Raw genomic sequence first — 19,827 nt, forward strand, 5'->3', positions numbered from 1 at the left:
TCTCATTCCATATACCCACCTTATGAGTGAAATAATTGATCTTCAGGTTCCTCGCACCCTAAATCTATATCCTCTGCATTTTGGTTCCTCGACCCTGGGTAAAAGACTCTGTGCATTCATTAAAACTCTATTCTCAGTAAAATTCAATTATACAGTAAAACACCAATAATCCTCCATCTGACATCAGAATTCCCATTGCTCCAGCATTGGGCATATAGGTCATCCTTATCTTCTCCCTCATGCACTCACCAGCTCCCAGCTCCTGCTCTCTCTACCAACACACCATGCCCTTGGTTCTTCTGACACATTGGGACCTTGTTCCCATGTTGCCCATCCCTTGTTGGGGCCTCTGTTCCTGCACACCCATCCCACTCACTATGTTCTGATTCCTTTGCTACCTTTCTTCTCACTGGGGCCCAAGTACCCACAGTTCCTTGCTAATAGTTGACGTTTTGGTCGGGACCCTTCTTCAGTCTGATGGGAGTAGGGAGAAGAAAGCTGGAAGAGAGGAGCAGCAGGACAAAGCTTGACGAATGATAAGTGGATACAGGTGAAGGGAGGGTTTGATTGGCAGATGGGTGGACATAGACCAGAGGTAAAAAGGAGACAAAAGGTTGAGGCATTCCAGCATTCTTTCCCCAACCACAATCAGTCTGAAGATGGGTCCCGACCCAGAATGTTACCTATTCATGTTCTCCTATTCCCTTTAAACTTACCACGTTCTCTGGAAAAAATATTATTCTGTTCTGGAGCATTGAAAATTATTGTAAATTAAATGTGTTGGTTTATTAATGGAATAACATCTGATAGTCTATAAAATCATTTAATGGTTCAATGGTTTATTGTCATGTGTACAGAGATGCAGTGAAGAGCTTGCTATACAGTCAAATCATACTATTTGTGAATACAATAGATCCTCTTCTGGAACAGCACACATAGTTGCCATGTTCTGCGCAATCTTGCAACTTTCAAGTCTTTGAAAAGCGATTTCTTATTTTCTCACTTTAAGGCCCGGTGTCCTGGCGGCACTGGATCAATGAAGTAGGGGTCAGCCTGGCCCAGCACGATGCCGTCGGCTCCTTCCACCGCCGCACCGTGCAGCTGCCGCAGGCTGTGCTTGATCCGCTCGCTCACCCACCCGCTGTAGGGCCTTAATCTAGCATCATCAGTCCCGAGCGCACAAGAGCATAACAGAGTTTTACTGCAGCTGTATAAAAACAGTTTATTATTATTCATAAGCAGTGAAGCATTTCCTACAGATTTCCTACCAGCCTTTGCATAAAATACAAGTTGCCTGCTGTTTTTCCACAATCAGAAAGCATTTGATAATGAAGGCACATGGTATTGGGGGTAGAGTGTGGACATGGATAGAAAATTGGTTGGCAGACAGGAAACAAAGAGTAGGGATTAACGGGTCCATTTCAGAATGGCAGGCAGTGACTAGTGGGGTACCGCAAGGCCCGGTGCTGGGACCACAGCTATTTACAATATATATTAATGATTTAGATGAAGGGATTACAAATAACATTAGCAAATTTGCAGATGACACAAAAAAGGGTGGTAGTGTGAACAGTGAAGAGGATGCTATGAGAATGCAGGGTGACTTGGACAGGTTGGGTGAGTGGGCAGATGCATGGCAGATGCAGTTTAATGTGGATAAATGTGAGGTTATCCACTTTGGTAGCAAAAGCGGGAAGGCAAATTATTATCTAAATGGGATCTGGGGATCCATGTTCATCAGTCTATGAAAGTAAGCATGCAGGTACAGCAGGAAGTGAAGAAAGCAAATGGCATGTTGGCCTTCATAACATGAGGAGTTGAGTATAGGAGCAAAGAGGTCCTTCTGCATTTGTACAGGGCCCTAATGAGACCTCACCTGGAGTATTGTGTGCAGTTTTGGTCTCCAAATTTGAGGAAGGACATTCTTGCTATCGAGGGAGTGCAGCGTAGGTTCACAAGATTAATTCCCTGGATGGCAGGACTGTCATATGCTGAGAGAATGGAGCGGCTGGGCTTGCATACTCTGGAATTGAGAAGGATGAGAGGGAATCTTATTGAAACATATAGGATTATTAAGGGTTTGGACACGCTAGAGGCAGGAAACATGTTCTGAATGTTGGGGGAGTCCAGAACCAGGGGCCACAGTTTAAGAATAAGGGGTAAGCCATTTAGAGCGGAGATGAGGAAACAATTTTTCACCCAGAGAGTTGTGAGTCTGTGGAATTCTCTGCCTCAGAGGGTGGTGGAGGCCGGTTCTCTGGATACTTTCATGAGAGAGCTAGATAGGGCTCTTAAAGATAGCGGAGTCAGGGGATATGGGGAGAAGGCAGGAACGGGGTACTGATTGGGGATGATCAGCCATGATCACATTGAATGGCGGTGCTGGCTTGAAGGGCCGATTGGCCTACTCCTGTACCTATTGTCTATTGTCAAATGGTATATACAATTATATGATGATATTTTTACAGCAATAAAAATACTTATTTTCTGTTTCTGTAGCATGAAGCTGCCAAGGTGATGCAAGATGCTATCAATGAATTTACTGGCACCTCTGAAGAATTAAGAGTCACAATAGCTAATGCAGACCTTGCCGTTGTACGTGGGGATATAGAGCTGGCACTTAGCATGCTTCGAAATGTCACACCTGAACAGCCTTACTTTATTCAAGCAAAAGAGAAGATGGCAGCTATTTACCTCGATCAGAGGAAAGACAAGCAGTTGTACGCAAGCTGTTACAGGTGCAAACTCTTTGTTGCATACCGTGAACATTATTTATTTGTTTCTAATATACTGAAGATGGAACTCACTTCAAAGCTGAATTCGTATTTAACCATAGTTTAGTTTTGTTTATTATTATTGTCACAGTGAAAAACCTTTTGAGCTTACTTGTATGTGCACATAAATTTAAGTCATTCTGTCAGTGGTTTAGTTTATTGTTACATGTACAAGTACAGTGAAAGGAAAAAATAATTCTTACATGCTACAGCGAAAAGATTTTACATGATTACAATCAAGCCATCCACAGTGTACAATACAGGATAAAGGGAACAACGTTTAGTGCAAGATATAAAGTCTAGTAAAGTCCGATTAAAGATAGTTTGACGGTCTCCAGTGAGGTAGATGGAAGTTCAGGGCCACTCTCTAGTTGGCGAGTTGCCGAAAAACAGCGGGAAGAAACCGTAGTCATAACCAGTTCTGTTTTGGTGACAAAAAGTTGCTATTAAAATTGAGCTACATTTATCACAATTTTTTTTCTATCATTATACCCAAATCTATGAACAATGAACAAATTGTAATATAATAACTGAACTCCAAGCTCAACAAACAAATGCTGCAAATTATTCACTTTTATTGTCCCTTAGCTGAACATGATTAATATACATGCATGTCACATTAGAGGTGTTTATGAGGTGTTTGCAGTGTCTTCTGCCATGAACACCGTTCCATTGTCGATCTTTAGAATCTGTAAGTTTTATATTTCCCCATTATTAATTCCTCACTCTCATCCTATAAGCAACTAACGTTTACTTTAGCTAAGACACAAGTGACTGCAGATGCTGGAATCTTGCGCAAAACAGAAAGCACTGGAATAACACAGTGGGTTAGGAAGCACCTGTTGGAAGATTGGACAGATGACACTTCGGGTCAGAATCCTTCTTTGGAATGAAGAGGGGTCTCAACCTGAAACATTGCCTGTCCATTCCTTCCAGAGATGCTGCCTGACCCATTGACCTTGTCCAGCACTCATGGTTTACTTTAGCCACTTGGTTTTTGTATTCCTGGAGATACTTTAAAAAAAAATACTACACTAAGTGGGACCCGTTGGGTCCCTGTCACACAGGAGGCCTGGTCCCCCAACGCATCCTGTTCCCACAACGCAATATTCCACCACTCACCCATAGCCCCCAACTGTGCAGGTGCGGATCATTTCTCCTCATCCCCAGCACTCTCTCCCCCTCCTCTTCACCCTACCTCTTCTTTTTCCTCTCGTCCCCTCCCCCAATCTCTCCTTCCCTCTCCTTTCCCCTATCCTCACTCAGTCACTCCCTCCCTCCCTCCATACCGCCTCTCCCCTCCCTACCTCCTCCTCTCCCTCTATCCCCCACCTCCCCAACTCCTCAACTCCCCCTTCCCCCCCACTATCCCTCCTCACCTCCCCCACTGCCTTCCTCTATTCCCCCTCCTCCCCCACTCTCCCTCCTCACCTCCTCCCTCTTCTTTTCCCTCTCCTCCTACCCTCCCCCAAATGCTCCCTCACCTCTCCTTTCCCCTACCCTCAGTCACTCCCTCCATAACTCCTCTCCCCTCCCTACCCCCTCCTCCCCCACTCTCCCTCCTCACCTCCCCAACTTTCCCCTTCCATTCCCTCCATACCCCCACTCTCTTAATCCCCCCAGACTCCCTCCTCACCTCCCCCACTATACCCCTCCCTCCCTCCCTCCCTCCCTACCTACCCCCTCCTATCCCTCAATTCTCCCACTTTACCTCCTCACCTCCCCAGGATCTCGAGGTTGCCGCTCCTCTGACTGGAGGTTGCCTTGACCGGAAGCCGCACCAACCTGAATTGGCGGCGGGCAACACCGGGCAGAGGCGGGTGCTGCTGGTGACTGACAGCAGATGCTGCCAATTAGTGCGAGATGGTGCAGGAAGGGGCGTCGCCGTCCTAGTGGTGACTGACAGGAGAGGAGAACAATCCATGCATGCGCGGTGTTTAAGATCTTTAAACCTTAGTAACTTTTGAAATATACCACCGATCGGAACAAAACTTGTTGCACTTGCAGCACAGGAGAATGGCGAGTAAGGTGGCGAAAAATCGTAGCGTTATCGTGTACTGCTTTTGCGCAAATGTAAAAACAACGCAAACCCGGAATATAACAAGAGAGTTTTAGTTATGTATAGATAGATATAGATAGATAGATTTTCTAATATGTGTTGATACTTCATCTTTTTCCCCTTTATTTTAGTCATCCTTTACTGGATTTAAAAAAAAATCTCTAACCCTCTGGGCTGGTACTGATCTTCACAATATTATATACTTTAATTTTCATTTGATATTATTCTTAACTTCCTTGGTTAGTTACTGATGGTGTATCCTTGTAAAACCATTCTTTGTCAAAGGAGTATACCATTGGTGAGGTTTATGAAATAAGCATGTGCGACAGCTGATCCACCATGTTTCCATGTAATCTGTTATCCCAGTTCACTTTAACCAACATATTGTAATAAGCGAGTTCAGTATTCCGACTGCAAATGCCCAGTTCATAGGTCACAAGTGAAAAACACTCTTGGCAGCCGTGCCGCGGCATGGACATAGACCTGTCATAGGACATAGTCACTCGGGAGGGGATGGGGATGGTCCAGTGGCGGTTCGGCAGCGATTGCGGCGCCGGAGACCCCGGGATCGATCCTGGCTGCAGATGAGACGCAGGTCTATGTCCATGCCGTGGCAATTTTTATCGCTTGTGACCTTTGACAAATCCCATGATTCCTATTGTTTTTAGGAATACCGAACTCGCTTATTGCTTTTGAGGTCAGGACACGAGTTTCATGTCCATGTTTCCCACGCTCAATATGAAATTTGAAATTCTATGATCGCTGTTTCCTAGGAAATTGTTTACTATGAGATAACTAATTAATTATATAAACGAAATGGATGAGGGGCAGGATTAATCACAATCTTATCAAATCGTAATGCAGCGATTGATATTGATATTGGCATTCATACATAATAAGAGCAGAATTAGGCCATTTGGCCCACCGTCCGCTCCGCAATTCGATCATGGCAGATCTAGCTTTCCCTCTCAACCCCAGTCTCCTGCTTTCTTCCCATAACCATTGACACCCTTACTTATTAAGTACCTGTCAATCTCTGCTTTGAAAATACCAAATGACTTGGCCTCCACAGCCGGCTGTGGCAATGAATTCTACAGATTCACCACCATCTGGCTAAAGATGTAAATTCCTCGTCTTCAATTATTCTGAGGCTGAGCCCTCTGATCCCAAACTCCAACTGTGCCAAGATACAATGTAAAGCTTTATTTTAAGTGCTACCCAGGCAAATCATACTATACATGAGTACATCAGGCACAAGAGAGAATGTCTCTTGCAAACTTATGCACAGAATTTAGGCACACAGTCGTAAGTCTACGAGGATAGTAAGATGCTTAAAATGCACCCTTGCAGGGCACCGACGTGGAAGTTATCGTGGAGGATGTTTTATCACCTATCCTCCCAGATTGTGGTCTCTGGGTCAAGATGTCGAAAATCCATTTGCAGAGGGGGTCCAGGAATTGTCCGGGAATTATAAGTATAATTTTACATTTTTCTTCAGGGACTTAATCGACAAATTGCCTGGACCTCACACCTTCCTTTTGTTGGGCGATGCGTATATGAATATTCAAGAGGTAAGTCGTTTGTTTAAATTTTCACATAAATTTTATTTTTAAATGTCCCTGGTCAATCAATGAATCTGTTTTTAAATACAAAATAGCATTGGGTATATGTGCATGCTTGCAATGTCAGTGTTTCAGTAAAAGATTCTTGCCTCAACTTAAATATTGGAAATTTGATAAGTTAGCCAAACCGTAATTATATCCCATGAAGATGATGGTGTTCTTGCATTTTACCCTTCTTCAGTCTCTTGGGATGGAGTTTTGCAACATTAAATGTGAAGTATAAATGGCAGTCATTGTTACTCAACTCTTAATTCCATTGCAGCCAGAAAAGGCCATTGATATATACGAACAAGCACTAAAGAAAAATCCAAGAGATGGAACTCTGGCTAGCAAGATTGGAAAAGCTCTTATTAAAACACATAATTATGCTAAGGTCTATTTCTCTATTAGACTCAAAGCTGCCTAATGAATCTTTTGTTTTACAGTTAATATTTTTGATTGTTTCTGTGGAAAATTGTGCAATATGTGGCACATTTTAGGATTATTTATTCAAGATGAGTCAATCTTCATTCATTGAGTTTTTTTATATTTAAGTGAAAAGACCAGATTGCAATCAATTTTTAAAATCCTTGTTTTCATTGTACCTTACCATACTTGTGCATATGATAATAAACTCAAAGGTAGACACAAAATGCGTGAGTAACTCATCAGGTCAAGCAGTATCCCTGGAGAACATAGATAGGTGACGTTGCGGGTCAGGCTGATTGTCGAAAGAAAGCTGGGGAAGAGGAGAGGCAGAACACAGCATTTAGCATAAACCAGCATCTGCAGTTCCTTGATATATCAATAAACTCGCCTTACCTCGAGTTGGAGATACAAGAAACTGCAGTTGCTAGAATATTGGGCAATGTACATAGTGCTGGAGGAGATCAGTGGGTCAGGCAGCATCTGTGGAGGGAATGGACAGATGATGTTTTGGGTTGGAACCCTTCTTCAAACTGACTTGACTTGACTCGATTTTAGCTATTCAAAATTTAATATAGCGAGATAGAGATTTAAGGACATAAAGACATGTGCGCTTATACAGTCAAACAGTGTTGAAATAAAAGATCAACCGTGATCTTAATAGTGGAGAAAGGCAGGTAAACTGGTGAATGTAATGGGTATTCTCAACTGACCTCACTAACGATTAAAGAGTGAGGAAGGTCCTGACAAGGTACATCAAAACTAATATCAGATGTGTTTCCTGACAATTAATGTGTATTGATTGCAAAGAAAGAATTGGTTGTGGCATTGTTTCCATCTTCTGTGGAACCCAACACCAGTGAAAGGCCTGGATAGAGTGGATGTGGAGAAGATGTTTCCAGTAGTGCAAGAGTCTAGGACCAGAGCGCACAGCCTCAGAATACAAGGATGTAAGGAAAGGAGATGAGGAGAAATGTATTTAATCAGAGGGTGGTGAATCTGTGGAATTAATTGCCACAGACAGCTGTGGAGGCCAAGTCTTAGGGGATTTTTTTAAAGCGGAGATCGATAGGTTCTTGATTAATAAGGGTGACATAGGTTAGGAAGAGAAGGCAGGCGAATGGGATGGAAAAGGAAATATGGATCAGCCATGATTGAATGGCGGAGTAGACTCAATGGGCCGAATGGTTTAATTCTGCTCCCATGACTTAATTAACATATGTCATGCTATCTGGGGAGGAGAGGGAGGGAGGGAGGAAATAGTGGGGTATTAATTAAGAAATCAATTTTCTCTTCTATGTTTTTTACAATATTAATGGCAGCAGAGTGGTTTTAATCTCTGAAATTCATATTTTTCCCTCGTAGGCAATTAATTATTATGAAACAGCACTGAAGAGCGGCCAGCAGAATTTTCTTCGGTATGACTTGGCTGAGCTCCTATTTAAGCTTCGACAGTATGAGAAAGCAGAAAAAAATCTACTGCACTCATTAGAACATGACCATGGTAGGACTTTTTTTTAATAGTGTGAATTGTCTACTTTTGTTATTTTAGAAATAAAAGTATATTTGTTTCGTGGAAACATGCCCGTCAGCCCACCGTGTCCGTGCAGTCCAGCAATCACCCGTACACTAGTCCTATCCCACATAAAAGGAACTATGTGCACATGCTAATTAACCTATAAACGTACATCTTTGGAACCCTAGTGTCTGGCACTTTGAGGCAGCAACTCTACCGCTGCGCCACAGTGCCGCCCCTGCATGTTGTAAATTGATTAATTGAAAGAGACAGCATGGAAACCGGTCCTACGGCCCACCGAATCAACGCCGACCATCACACTAATTCAATGGTATCCCACTTTCTCATCCACTCCCTACACATTAGGGGGGATTTGCAGAGGCCAATTAAATTACAGACTTGCACATCTTTGGGATATGGGAGGAAACCCATAATTTTACCATAACGGCAAAATTTGAAAAACGTATATGATTTTGTAAACCAGCAGTTCCTTGTGTTTGAACTTACGTGAGTGCCATTTGATATTTGTAAAATATCACCTCCTTTGGATATAGTGATTGGGACTAACTTGATTACCCAGCATTGATTCAATGGGCCAGGTGGCCTCAACCTGCGTTACAATAATCCTGTTTTCCTTTCTAATTTTTTCCAGTAAATGATCTTCAAACATTGATGGAAGATGCACGCTATTTAATGCTGCTCGCAAAAATATATAGCAAGAAGAAGAAGACTGAGGATGCTATCCTTTCATTGCAGAGGGTGAATAGGTTTTTATTTTTTGCTTGAATATGGAAAGATATAGCTTTGAAAAATTTTACTTCTTCAAATTTTGCAAAGGTTGCATGAAATTAATTGCCCAACTTGCTTGTAATACGTCCATTTTGTGAAAATGTTTTTTATGAAAAATGATTATGCTTTATATTCTTCCTTTTAGGTTTTTGGTAAATCATCACTAAAGATTTCAGAGTTGTTCTGACCATGCATATTATTATTGATCAACGTAATTATTACATAGCTTATTAATATTTTATGTGTTTTTAAAATATGGCAATTGCCACTGGCCTTATTTTGTTTCAGGCACGAGAAGTCCAGGCTCAAGTATTGAAACGTGTTCATTTGGAACAGACTGATGCAGTCCCTGCCCAGAAACAACTTGCTGCAGAAATTTGTGCTGAAGTGGCGAAGCTTGCTACAGAACAGCGGGAGTATGAGAAAGCAATTAAATTCTACAAAGAAGCTCTAGTCTACAATGAGAATGATCACAAGGTTAGTGCTGCAGCTTCGAAATTAGTTTAGAGTTAAGTTTTGCTTTAAGATTGCAGAGAGTGGTCACTGGTGGTCCATCACAGGTACTGCCCTCCCCGCCATCGAAGGGATCTACAGGCCTCAAGATGGCAGCAAGCATCATCAAAGACCCACACCATCCTGGCCACGCTCTCATCTCGCTGCGACCAAGATATTGGAGCCTATGCTTCCTGAACCATGACTTCCATGTTCTGGAACAGCTTCATCTTAACAATCAGAACACTGACTTTAAACTTTAGAGACACTGTGGAAACAGGCCTTTCGGCCCACTGAGCCCACACTGCCTAACCGTCAACGATACTGATCACCCGTACACTACTGCCATCCTATACTTCAGGGACAATTAACAGAAGCCAATTAACTTGCAAATCTGTACATCTTTGGCATATGGGAGGAAACACACGGAGCACACAGAGAAAATCCATGTAATCATAGGGAGAATACACAAACTCCATACAGCCAGCACCCGAGAGCAGGATCGAATCTTTGTCTCTGGCGCTGTAATGCAGCAACTATACTGCTGTGCCACCACTGCACAACACAAACCTCAACATTGATCTACATTTACAGTTTCACATGCCCCTTTATTATTTTTTTGCCTTCTGTAACCACCCTCATTATTCTATTAATCAGATAGCTTCAAAAACATGATAATCATCTTGGAAAATATAGCTTCACCTTGGTAATATCCATCTCATCCCTGCCCTCCCTATAGTTTTAAAAAACAAACTTGTTTTCTCATTTTCCCAGTTCTGAAAATGTAAGCAAGAAAAGGGCGGCACAGTGGTGCAGCGGTAGAGTTGCTGCCTTACAGCGCCAAAGACCTTGGTTCGATTCTGACCTCGGGTGCTGTCTGTGGAATTTACATGTTCTTCCTGTGACCACCTGGGTTTTCGCTGGGTGCTTTGGATTGTTTGCAGGTTAATTGTAAATGTTTCCCAGTGTGTATGGTAGAACTAGTGTACAGGTGATTGTTGGTCAGCGTGGACTTGATGGGCTGAAGGGTCTGTTTCCACGCTGTATTCCTAAACTAAACTAAAAGGAGGGGAGAATCAGAGCAAATCCAAAAATGAGCATTAAAATAGTATTGCATGCATCCTCAAGACTCACAAGTTTTGGACTTATTTGATAGGTTAGGAAATTCCTGATCCTTAATTGACTTTGAAGTGAGTGCTTTGCCAGGCCATTTCGGAAAGTAAAGATTCAATCACATTGCTGTGGTCTGGACTCGCATACAGACAATGCCGGAAAAGCTTGGCTGACTTTCTTTGCGAGAAAGCAAGTTAATGAACAATAAAGGGCTTTACAACAAATTGGTCGTTTTGTGGTCATTTCTAATGTTACTTTCCATAATTTATTTCATGAATTGCATTTAAATTTCCCAGTTGCTTTGAGGTCATTTCAAATTGTGTTTCCTGATCCACCGTGCATGCTTCTCATTTAGTGGTTTAATAATTTAATGACTATGCTACCTTCCTGTTTGCTGCAGTAGTGATTCTCATCCCTTGTCTTTATAGTGCTGGGCTGCCTGTGTCCGTACATTGTGGACAGCTCGATTGTAATCATGTACACCTGACAGGATAGCACGCATCAAAAAAGCTTTTCACTGTACTTCGGTACAAGTGACAATAACCAAAACTAAATTAAACATGGTTTATTGATATGTTTTTTCTCCTTTAATTTCGGTGGAGTTTTGGAAAAACATGGCGGTATTTTATTTTCAGCTGCTTTTCCTGCACATTACTGAATCTGCGTTCAACACTGGAGAATGTTTGGAAAACCAGTCATTCAATCTGATGTGAGGGTGGGTGAGGGAGGGCGGGAAGAAGAAAGGAAGAGGTGGAGCCAGTGGGCTGAGGGAGAGATGAGAAGAGGAGGAGAAAGTAAGGACTAGCTAAAATTAGAAATTAGTAAACTGACCAAGCGAAATATGAGGTGCTTCTTTTCCAATTTACGGTGGCCCTCACTCTGGCCATGGAGGAGGCCCAGGATAGAAAGGTCGGAGGTGCCTGGTGAACTCACTGTGGTGGATTAAATTTGTGTTTATTGTGTGTTTTGTTATTTTATTATATGTATGACTGCAAGGCAGCGAAATTTCGTTCAGACCGAACGGTCTGAATGACAATAAAGGATACTTTGACTTTTGACTTTAAACAGTCATTCAATCTGCTGTTTTTAGAAGCAAGCACTTAAATTCTGCATGTATTGCCTTATTTATTTCCTTACAGATTGGCAAAGTGTGGCACAGTGGTGTAGCTAGTAGAGGCACAACAGTAACAATTCCTGAAACTTGGGAAGTGAAGGTAGAGATGGGGAGAGTGGTGGTGGCAGCCTTGTTAATTTAAAATGAAATAAATTCAACAATGGGGGAAGGTGTGATGAGAAAGGCACAGCTGGTAGAGCTGGTGCTCACGGCACCAGAGACCCGGGTTCGATCCTGATGTTGGGTACTGTCTGTGTGGTGTTTGTAAGTTCTCCCAGTGACTGCGTGGCTTTCCTCTGGGTGCTTCAGCTTCCTCCCACTTCCCAAAGACATACAGGTTGGTAGGCTGATTGCTGCGGTAATATTGTAAATTGCCCCGAGTGTGTAGGATAGTTCTCGTGTACGGGGATTGCTGATCGGTGTGGACTCAGTGGGCAGATAGGCCTGTTTCCGCGCTGTATCTCTAAAGTCTAAAGTAAAGTCTGAGATTTGTAGGTTAAATGGCCTCTGTAAATTGTTCCTAGTGTGTAGAGAGTGTTGCAATGGTTGGGATAACATAGAACTAGTGTGAATGGGAGATCAATGGCTGGTGTGGACTCCCGTGGGCCAAAAGCCCTATTCTATGCTGTCTGTTTCAATCCATCAAATACTTTGACCTGCTGATTTTCTGTTTCTTTCTGATATAGGTGATGCTGGAGCTTGCTCGTTTATACCTTGCTCAAGATGATATTGATGCCTGCCAACATCAGTGTGCTATCCTGCTGAAGAGTGACCAAGACAACGATGCAGCTACCATGGTAAGTAGAAATACAAGCATAAAGGGGCTGTCCCACTGCGGCGACCTAATCTGAGAGTTCAGAAGAGTGTCTTCAACCTTTAAGCTCACGGGCACTCGCCTGGAAAACCTCAAGCTGAATCGACCGTCAGCGATGAAACCGCAAGCTGGATCGACCGCGCGCGCGCACACACACACACCAAAGGCGGGGGCCAGGGAAAGCGGGGGAGCGCTGTCTGAAATTCACACCCTCGATGAAGAGGAAGGTAAAAGACGGCTGCACAGTGTACGGTAAGTCCTTTAGAGAGAGCGGGGGGGGAGGGGGGAGAGAGGGGGAGAAGGAGTGGAGACACTTTTAAGAAGTCAGACAACGTTTAATAAAGTTTAGCGGGCATTTTACCTACTGGTCGGTTTTCCTTGGTCCTGAAAATTCCAATGAGCCAATTAAAATGCCCGGTCAGCGAAGGAGATTGCCTACGGCTGCCCTCGACTGCCTGTAACTAAATAGCGACCCCACTCCACTGCACTACGAGTTAAAAAGAACCATGCCGACCAATTTTTACTCACGGAGGCCGCGAGTATCGTGAACTTCCCTCGAGCATGAAGGAGAGTTCCAGTGACCTCATAGGACCACGTGTCGACCATGCTGCGAGTTTGAGTCGAGGGCAACCTCTTCTAAACTCGCAGATTAGGTCGCCGCAGTGGGACAGCCCCTTAACTCAACTCAAATTAATGCTGCCATTGGCACATGAAATGTGGACTACAGGTAGCCCTCGTGTTTTGACAGTTCAGGTAACAGAAATTTCACCCTTACAGTATTCACAAATCATTACCAAATTTTCTGGGATATGGGATTAAAGTTCGCTCTTTCAAATCTATGTGGGAAAAAAAGGTAATACAAAAAGGACAATATTTTTTCAACTTCCATTTCATGAAGCACACACATATACCTTGCACTCAGTATCTACCCCTTTGCTCTACCGGTTGTGCTAGAGTTTGATGTGGATACAAGGAACTGCAGATGCTGGTTTACAAAAAGAGACAAAGTACTGGAGTAACTCAGCAGCTCAGGCAGCATCTCTGAGAGTATGGATGGGTGACGTTTCAGGTCTGAAGAAGGGTCCCGACCGAAAATGTCGTGAACCATGTTCTCCAGAGATGCTGCCTGACCCGCTGTGTTACTCCTGCACTTTGTGCCTGTACTTGAGTTTGACTTGCTAGTATTTATGAATAGTATTATCTGGTTTTATTGGTTAGCATGCAAAACAAAACCTTTCACTGTACCTCAGTACGTTATAATAATAAATCTATACCAAACGACAAGGCTTCAAATAATGCTGATCATTCTACGAGCTAGAAGTTACAAAGAAATGTTCAATTTCCATCAATAATTCTGCATATACAGTTGACTTTATTGTCTAAAATGTTTATAAATTCGTGAAGCTAATTGAGAAGTACCCTCAACAAAATCCAACAGAGGAGGAAGTTAAAGGAGAATGTGAACAACTCAAGAACAAGAGCTGAAAAGGCTTTGGCCCAAAAGGAGTACAACAGATGCCACAAAGAAATGTGGAAGAACATCAGGAGGGACAAGAGAACACAGGTGGAGAGGCTAGCGACTCAAATGAACATGAGGGAGTTATATACCATCACAGGGAAATTGTCTAGGACATATCTGCGTAGTAATAAACCAATTACAGACAAGAACGGTCAACTGTTTTCAACCCAGGAGGCGCAGCTCGACAGATGGGTAGAACATTTCAAAGAAGTCCTAAACAGACCACCACCGGCTGTACAGACACATATTCCCAAAGCCAGGATACCACTACAAATTAAGTGTGACAGACCAACAAAATCCGAGACAAAGGCTGCAATTAAGCAACAGGAAACTGGCACAGCTGCTGGCCCTGACAAAATTCCACCTGAAGCCCTGAAAGTAGATATAGATTCATCAACAGACATGCTGTATGGCTTCATTGGGAGAATTTGGGAAGAAGAACATCATGAAACTGCCAAAAAAAAAGTGACCTAAGAAAATGCGACAACTATCGAGGGATCACCCTATTTTCTGTACCCAGTAAAATTCTCAACCGGGTCATCCTCAACTGTCTTCAGGAAGCTGTAGACAAGAGGCTATGGGACCAGCAAGCAGGATTCAGGAAGGATCGCTCATGCACAGACCACATAGCAACATTACGCATCATCATTGAGCAGTCTATTGAATGGAACACGTCCTTGTACATCAACTTCATCAACTTTGAGAAAGTGTTTGACAGCTTAGACAGACAACACTCTGGCGTCTAATAGACCACTATGGAATTCCCATCAAGATCATAAACTTAATCAGGAACTTGTATGATGGAACCTCATGCAAAATTATGCATGCAGGCCATCTCTCTCAGAGCTTTAGTGTCAGGACGGGCATCAAGCAGGGATGTCTATTGTCACCATTCCTGTTCCTCCTGGCAATTGACTGGATCATGATGGAAACAACTGAAGGGAAAAGAAATGGAATTCAGTGGACAATGTGGGAGCAGCTAGATGATCTTGGCTTTGCAGACGACATAGCTCTACTTTCACACACACAGATACAAATGCAGGAGAAGACGGACAGACTCTCACAAGCTGCTACAAAACTTGGTCCTACACCCAATACAGTAAAGACACAGGTGATGAGGATCCACTCCAAAACCAGCAACCCTATCCTTATGCACAGCATTGCTCTGGAGGAGGTAGAAACATTCACAAACCTAGGCAGTGTTGAGGACATCACCGGAGGGGCAGAGGCAGACATAAGAAGTAGAATCAATAAGGCTAGGGTGGTGTTTAACATTCTCAGGTAGATCTGGAGCTCAAAACACATCGCAATCAACTCCAAAATACGCATCTTTAACTCAAATGTGAAACAGGTGATGCTGTATGTATCAGAGACATGGAATACAACAAAACACACTACAAACAGGCTGCAAACATTCATTTAAGGGCCTGTCCCACGAGCATGCGACTCCATGCGACAAGCGCGACCTAAAGGGTCTGTTCCACCAGCATGCGCCTGCATGCTGCAAGCACGACCTAATGTGGTCGCTTGAGCCGTACGGCCTTGCGGGGCCGGACCCACTTCGATCGCCGGAGCCGTATGGAGTTGTGCGGAGCTGGCCCCGACATCGCGCGGGGCTCCGAAAAACTGACCGTGTTTAAAAATTATGTGCGGCAACGACCTGCCGGACCGCAGCCACCTCGACGCCGTGCGCAGCCGCCTCGACGGGCATACGCAGCCGCCTCGACGCCGTGTCACTCACTCGACCTCCGCGCGGCTCCCGCTTCTGGTTTGGTCGTGCTTGCTGCATGCAGGCGCATGCTGGTGGCACCGGCCCTTTAGGTCGCGCTTGCCGCATGCTCGTGGGACAGGCCCTTAACACCTGCCTTAGGAGAATACTTAACATCTGGTGGAGAGACAAAGTAAGCAATGTGGACCTGTGGAACAGAACAAGCCAAGAGCCTATTGACTTATAAATTCGAAGGTGAAAATGGAGTTGGATTGGGCCCACCCTCAGGAAACCTGCCACAAACATCACCCGGCAAGCCCTGAAATGGAACCCCCAAGGAAAAAGGAAAAGAGGTCGTCCCAGGAACAGCTGGAGAAGAGGTGTCCAGACAGAAATGTCTGAGAATGGGCTTAACTGGGGAGATGTCGAAAGAACTGCCAACAACTGAGAGGGGTGGAGGACATTTGTCAATGGCCTATGCTCCCTAGAGGAGCAAAGGGCTTAAGAAGAAGAAGATTATCTGGTTTTATTGGTTAGCATGCAAAACAAAGCCTTTCACTGTACCTCAGTACGTTATAATAATAAATGTATACCAAATAACAAGGCTTCAAAAAATGCTGAACATTCAACTAGCTAGACGTTACAAAAAAAGTTAATTTCCATCAATAATTCTGCATTTACAGTTGACTTTGTAGTCTAAAATGTTTATAAATTGGTGAAGCTAATTGAGAAGTGCACTTAAGATAACTGACAAATTTCCACCCAGATAGTCAGATTAAAGTATACACTTAAAGTGAATTACGTTTCCAGAACCCGAGTCAAGAGTCACAATGAGCAGACGGAATTAAATATATAGCAATTGAGTCTTACATCACGGAAACACGTGTTTTGGCCCAACTCATCTATGTCGACCAATGCTGCTATAGCACCTGCCTCAAATACCTTCTCTGTTTGTTCCATATACTCACCACCTCTATTTAAAAATGTTTTTCTTCAGGTTCCTATTAAATCTTTCCCCTCTCACCTCAGTTTTTTGATTCGCAGATCTGGGTATAAGACTCGTTTAAGAAAAAACTGCAGATGGAGGAGGACTGGCCAAATTTTGTGCCTTCCACCACAGTGATGAATGCTGTGGTGGATGTTTGTGTTAACATTTTTTATTGTGTTTTTGTGTGTTTTTCATTGTACCGCTGCTGGCAAATTCATTTCACTTGCACTTTATGTGCAAGTGGCGAATAAAACTGATATTGATTGAGATGCTGAAAAAAATCGAAGGTAGACAAAAATGCTGTAGAAACTACCGAAGTGAAATATGATGAGGTTGCAGTAGATGAGGTTGGAGGTGTAGGTAAACCTCTGCCTCACCTGGAAAGAGGGAGGAGATGGGAAGATGTGGCATGTGGTGGGATCTCGTTGGAGGTGGCGAAAATGTCGAAGGATTACCCCCACTCGTAACAAGGACTGAGTCCCCCTTGTCCTCACCTACCACCCTACCAAACGTCACATACAACAGATAATCCTGTGACATTTTCGCCACCTCCAACGGGATCCCACCACTGGCCACATCTTCCCATCCCCTACCCTTTCGGCTTTCCACAGAGACTGCTCCCTCCGTAACTCCTTGGTCAATTTGTCCCTTCCCACACAAACCACCCCCTCCCCTGGTACTTTCCCTTGCAACCGCAGGAAATGCTACACTTGTCGCTTTAACCCCCCCCCCCCCCCCCCCCCCCCCCCCCCCCCCCCCCCCGACTCCATCCAAGGACCCAAGCAGTCTTTCCAGGTGAGGCAGAGGTTCACCTGCACCTCCTCCAACCTCATCTATTGCATCCGCTGCTCTAGGTGTCAGCTGCTCTGCATCGGTGAGACCAAGCGCAGGCTTGGCGATCGCTTCGCCCAACGCCTCCGCACAGTTCGCATTAACCATCCTGATCTCCCGGTGGCTCAGCACTTCAACTCCCCCTCCTATTCTGAATCCGACCTTTCTGTCCTGGGCCTCCTCCATTGGACCGCACCGCAAATTGGAGGAGCAGCACCTCATATTTTGCTTGGGTAGTTTACACCCCAGCGGTATGAACAATGACTTCTCTAATTTCAGGTAGTTCTTGCTTTCTCCCTCCTTCCCCTCCCCTTCCCAGCTCTCCTACAGCTCACTGTCTCCGCCTCTTCCTTTCTTTTTCCCACCTCCCCCACCCCCACATCAGTCTGAAGAAGGGTCTCGACCCGAAACCTTCACTCCATAGATGCTGCCTCACCCGCTGAGTTTCTCCAGCATTTTTGTCTACCTTGGGTATAAGACTGCATTCACCCTATCTATTCCCCTTATGATTTTATACAACTCTATGAGATCACCCCCTCATCCTCCAAGGAATAAAATCCTTGCCTAACCTATCCCTATAGCCCTTAACATCGTAAATCCTCTCTGAACTAAAAACGCAAATCTTTCTGAAGAGAGAACATCTGGTTTCATGACTGCTGAGGTACAGAGAGGAAATTGGCATCAAAACAACAGATGACATCTGTAAAGTCTAAAAGCTGTACTATTTTCATGAAATGTCCAGTCATCATTCTATTTGAGGAAATTACTGGCAAATGTGTAATTGCCAGTCTTGTTAGATACCTATGTAACATTTATTCTAATTTGAATCGTGTTCATGTTGCAGATGATGGCTGATTTGATGTTTAGAAAGCAGGATTTTGACCAAGCAGTATTTCACTTTCAACAACTGTTGGAGCGCAAACCAGGTAAATATTGCAGTTTACTATTCTGAATAGATTACCTCTTGTAAAGTAGTCAGTATTATTATTTAGCTAAAAATGGATATATCTTCAAAACAGTCGTTATTTACCATTCCTGAGCACATTGATATTGTGACGATGCATCCCTTTCAAGGTCCCCTACGATCCCGGCCACAGGCAAGCGAGCCACAGCCAAGTCCAATTAGAGTTATTGGACCAATTAACCCAATCCGATATACCTACCCCTTAGAAACCTTGAAGGACCTGGGGAGAGCAGAAAGAGGAAGCTGTGGAGATAATTCTAAACCCTCTTGTTTATCGCTGGTAATAAAGCCCATCGGGTGAGCTCACCCTACTGATCAGGCATCATAACCAATGCCACAGTATGAGATCAAATATTTCTGACCCAACCAGCATAAATTTGGCCAAGGAAGTAGGTATAGAGGCAAAGAGTAGGAATGAACTTTGTATGTTCCTTAATGTATGTTCCAAGTTTGGAGTACTATGCAACTTTAAGTGCTTTAAGTGTCTGGTCATCATTGCTATGGCTGTGCCAAATGGAACAGTAGCAGTATTGAGGACTGTAACGCTTTTTTTCATGGATCAGATGCAACTATACTCATTCAGTTAATCCCAAGGAAGATCAATCCAATATAGGATCCATGCTGACCATCGATCACCCGTTCACACTAGTTCTATGCTATCCCACTTTCACATCCACTGCTTACAGATTAGGGGCAATTTACAGAGGGCCAATTTACCAACAAACCCACACGTCTTTATGATTTGGGAGGAAACCCATGCGGTCACAGGAAGAACATGCAAACTCCACACAGTCAGCACTCAAGATCAGGATCAAACCTGGGTCTCTGGTGCTATGAGGTAGCAACTTTACCTGTTGCGCTACAGTGCCGCCCCTGATACCATCTTGTCAAATGGTGGGTGCTTTCTGAGCAAATACTCCTCGGATTATATTTTAAATCACTTCTGTCTGACTTTCCAATTGGGATAGTGTATCAAGATATGACAACTAGCATTTGTGTAAGAGCTGGAGTAACTCAGCGAGTCAGGCAGCATCTCTGGGGAAAAATGATGGGTGACGTTTTGGGTCGGAACCTTTCTTCAGATGTCCTGAACGGAAATCATCACCTGTCCTTTTTCTC

General features: G+C 43.8%; 1 protein-coding gene across 2 annotated transcripts in view; it reads left to right on the forward strand.

Annotated features, from left to right (window-relative positions):
• The window catches only part of ttc21b (tetratricopeptide repeat domain 21B), a 58,820-nt gene that overhangs the window by 27,281 nt on the left and 11,712 nt on the right, over positions 1-19,827 (forward strand). For both annotated transcript variants that reach the window (XM_033024175.1, XM_033024176.1), the window contains 8 exons: positions 2,500-2,738; positions 6,332-6,404; positions 6,718-6,828; positions 8,226-8,364; positions 9,029-9,135; positions 9,454-9,642; positions 12,571-12,681; positions 18,589-18,670. In XM_033024175.1, coding sequence (XP_032880066.1) covers positions 2,500-2,738; positions 6,332-6,404; positions 6,718-6,828; positions 8,226-8,364; positions 9,029-9,135; positions 9,454-9,642; positions 12,571-12,681; positions 18,589-18,670 — 1,051 coding nt within the window. The remainder of the gene's footprint in view (positions 1-2,499; positions 2,739-6,331; positions 6,405-6,717; positions 6,829-8,225; positions 8,365-9,028; positions 9,136-9,453; positions 9,643-12,570; positions 12,682-18,588; positions 18,671-19,827) is intronic.

Source organism: Amblyraja radiata, chromosome 7 (genome assembly GCF_010909765.2).
Source record: "Amblyraja radiata isolate CabotCenter1 chromosome 7, sAmbRad1.1.pri, whole genome shotgun sequence".
In the NCBI taxonomy this organism is placed as follows: domain Eukaryota; kingdom Metazoa; phylum Chordata; class Chondrichthyes; order Rajiformes; family Rajidae; genus Amblyraja; species Amblyraja radiata.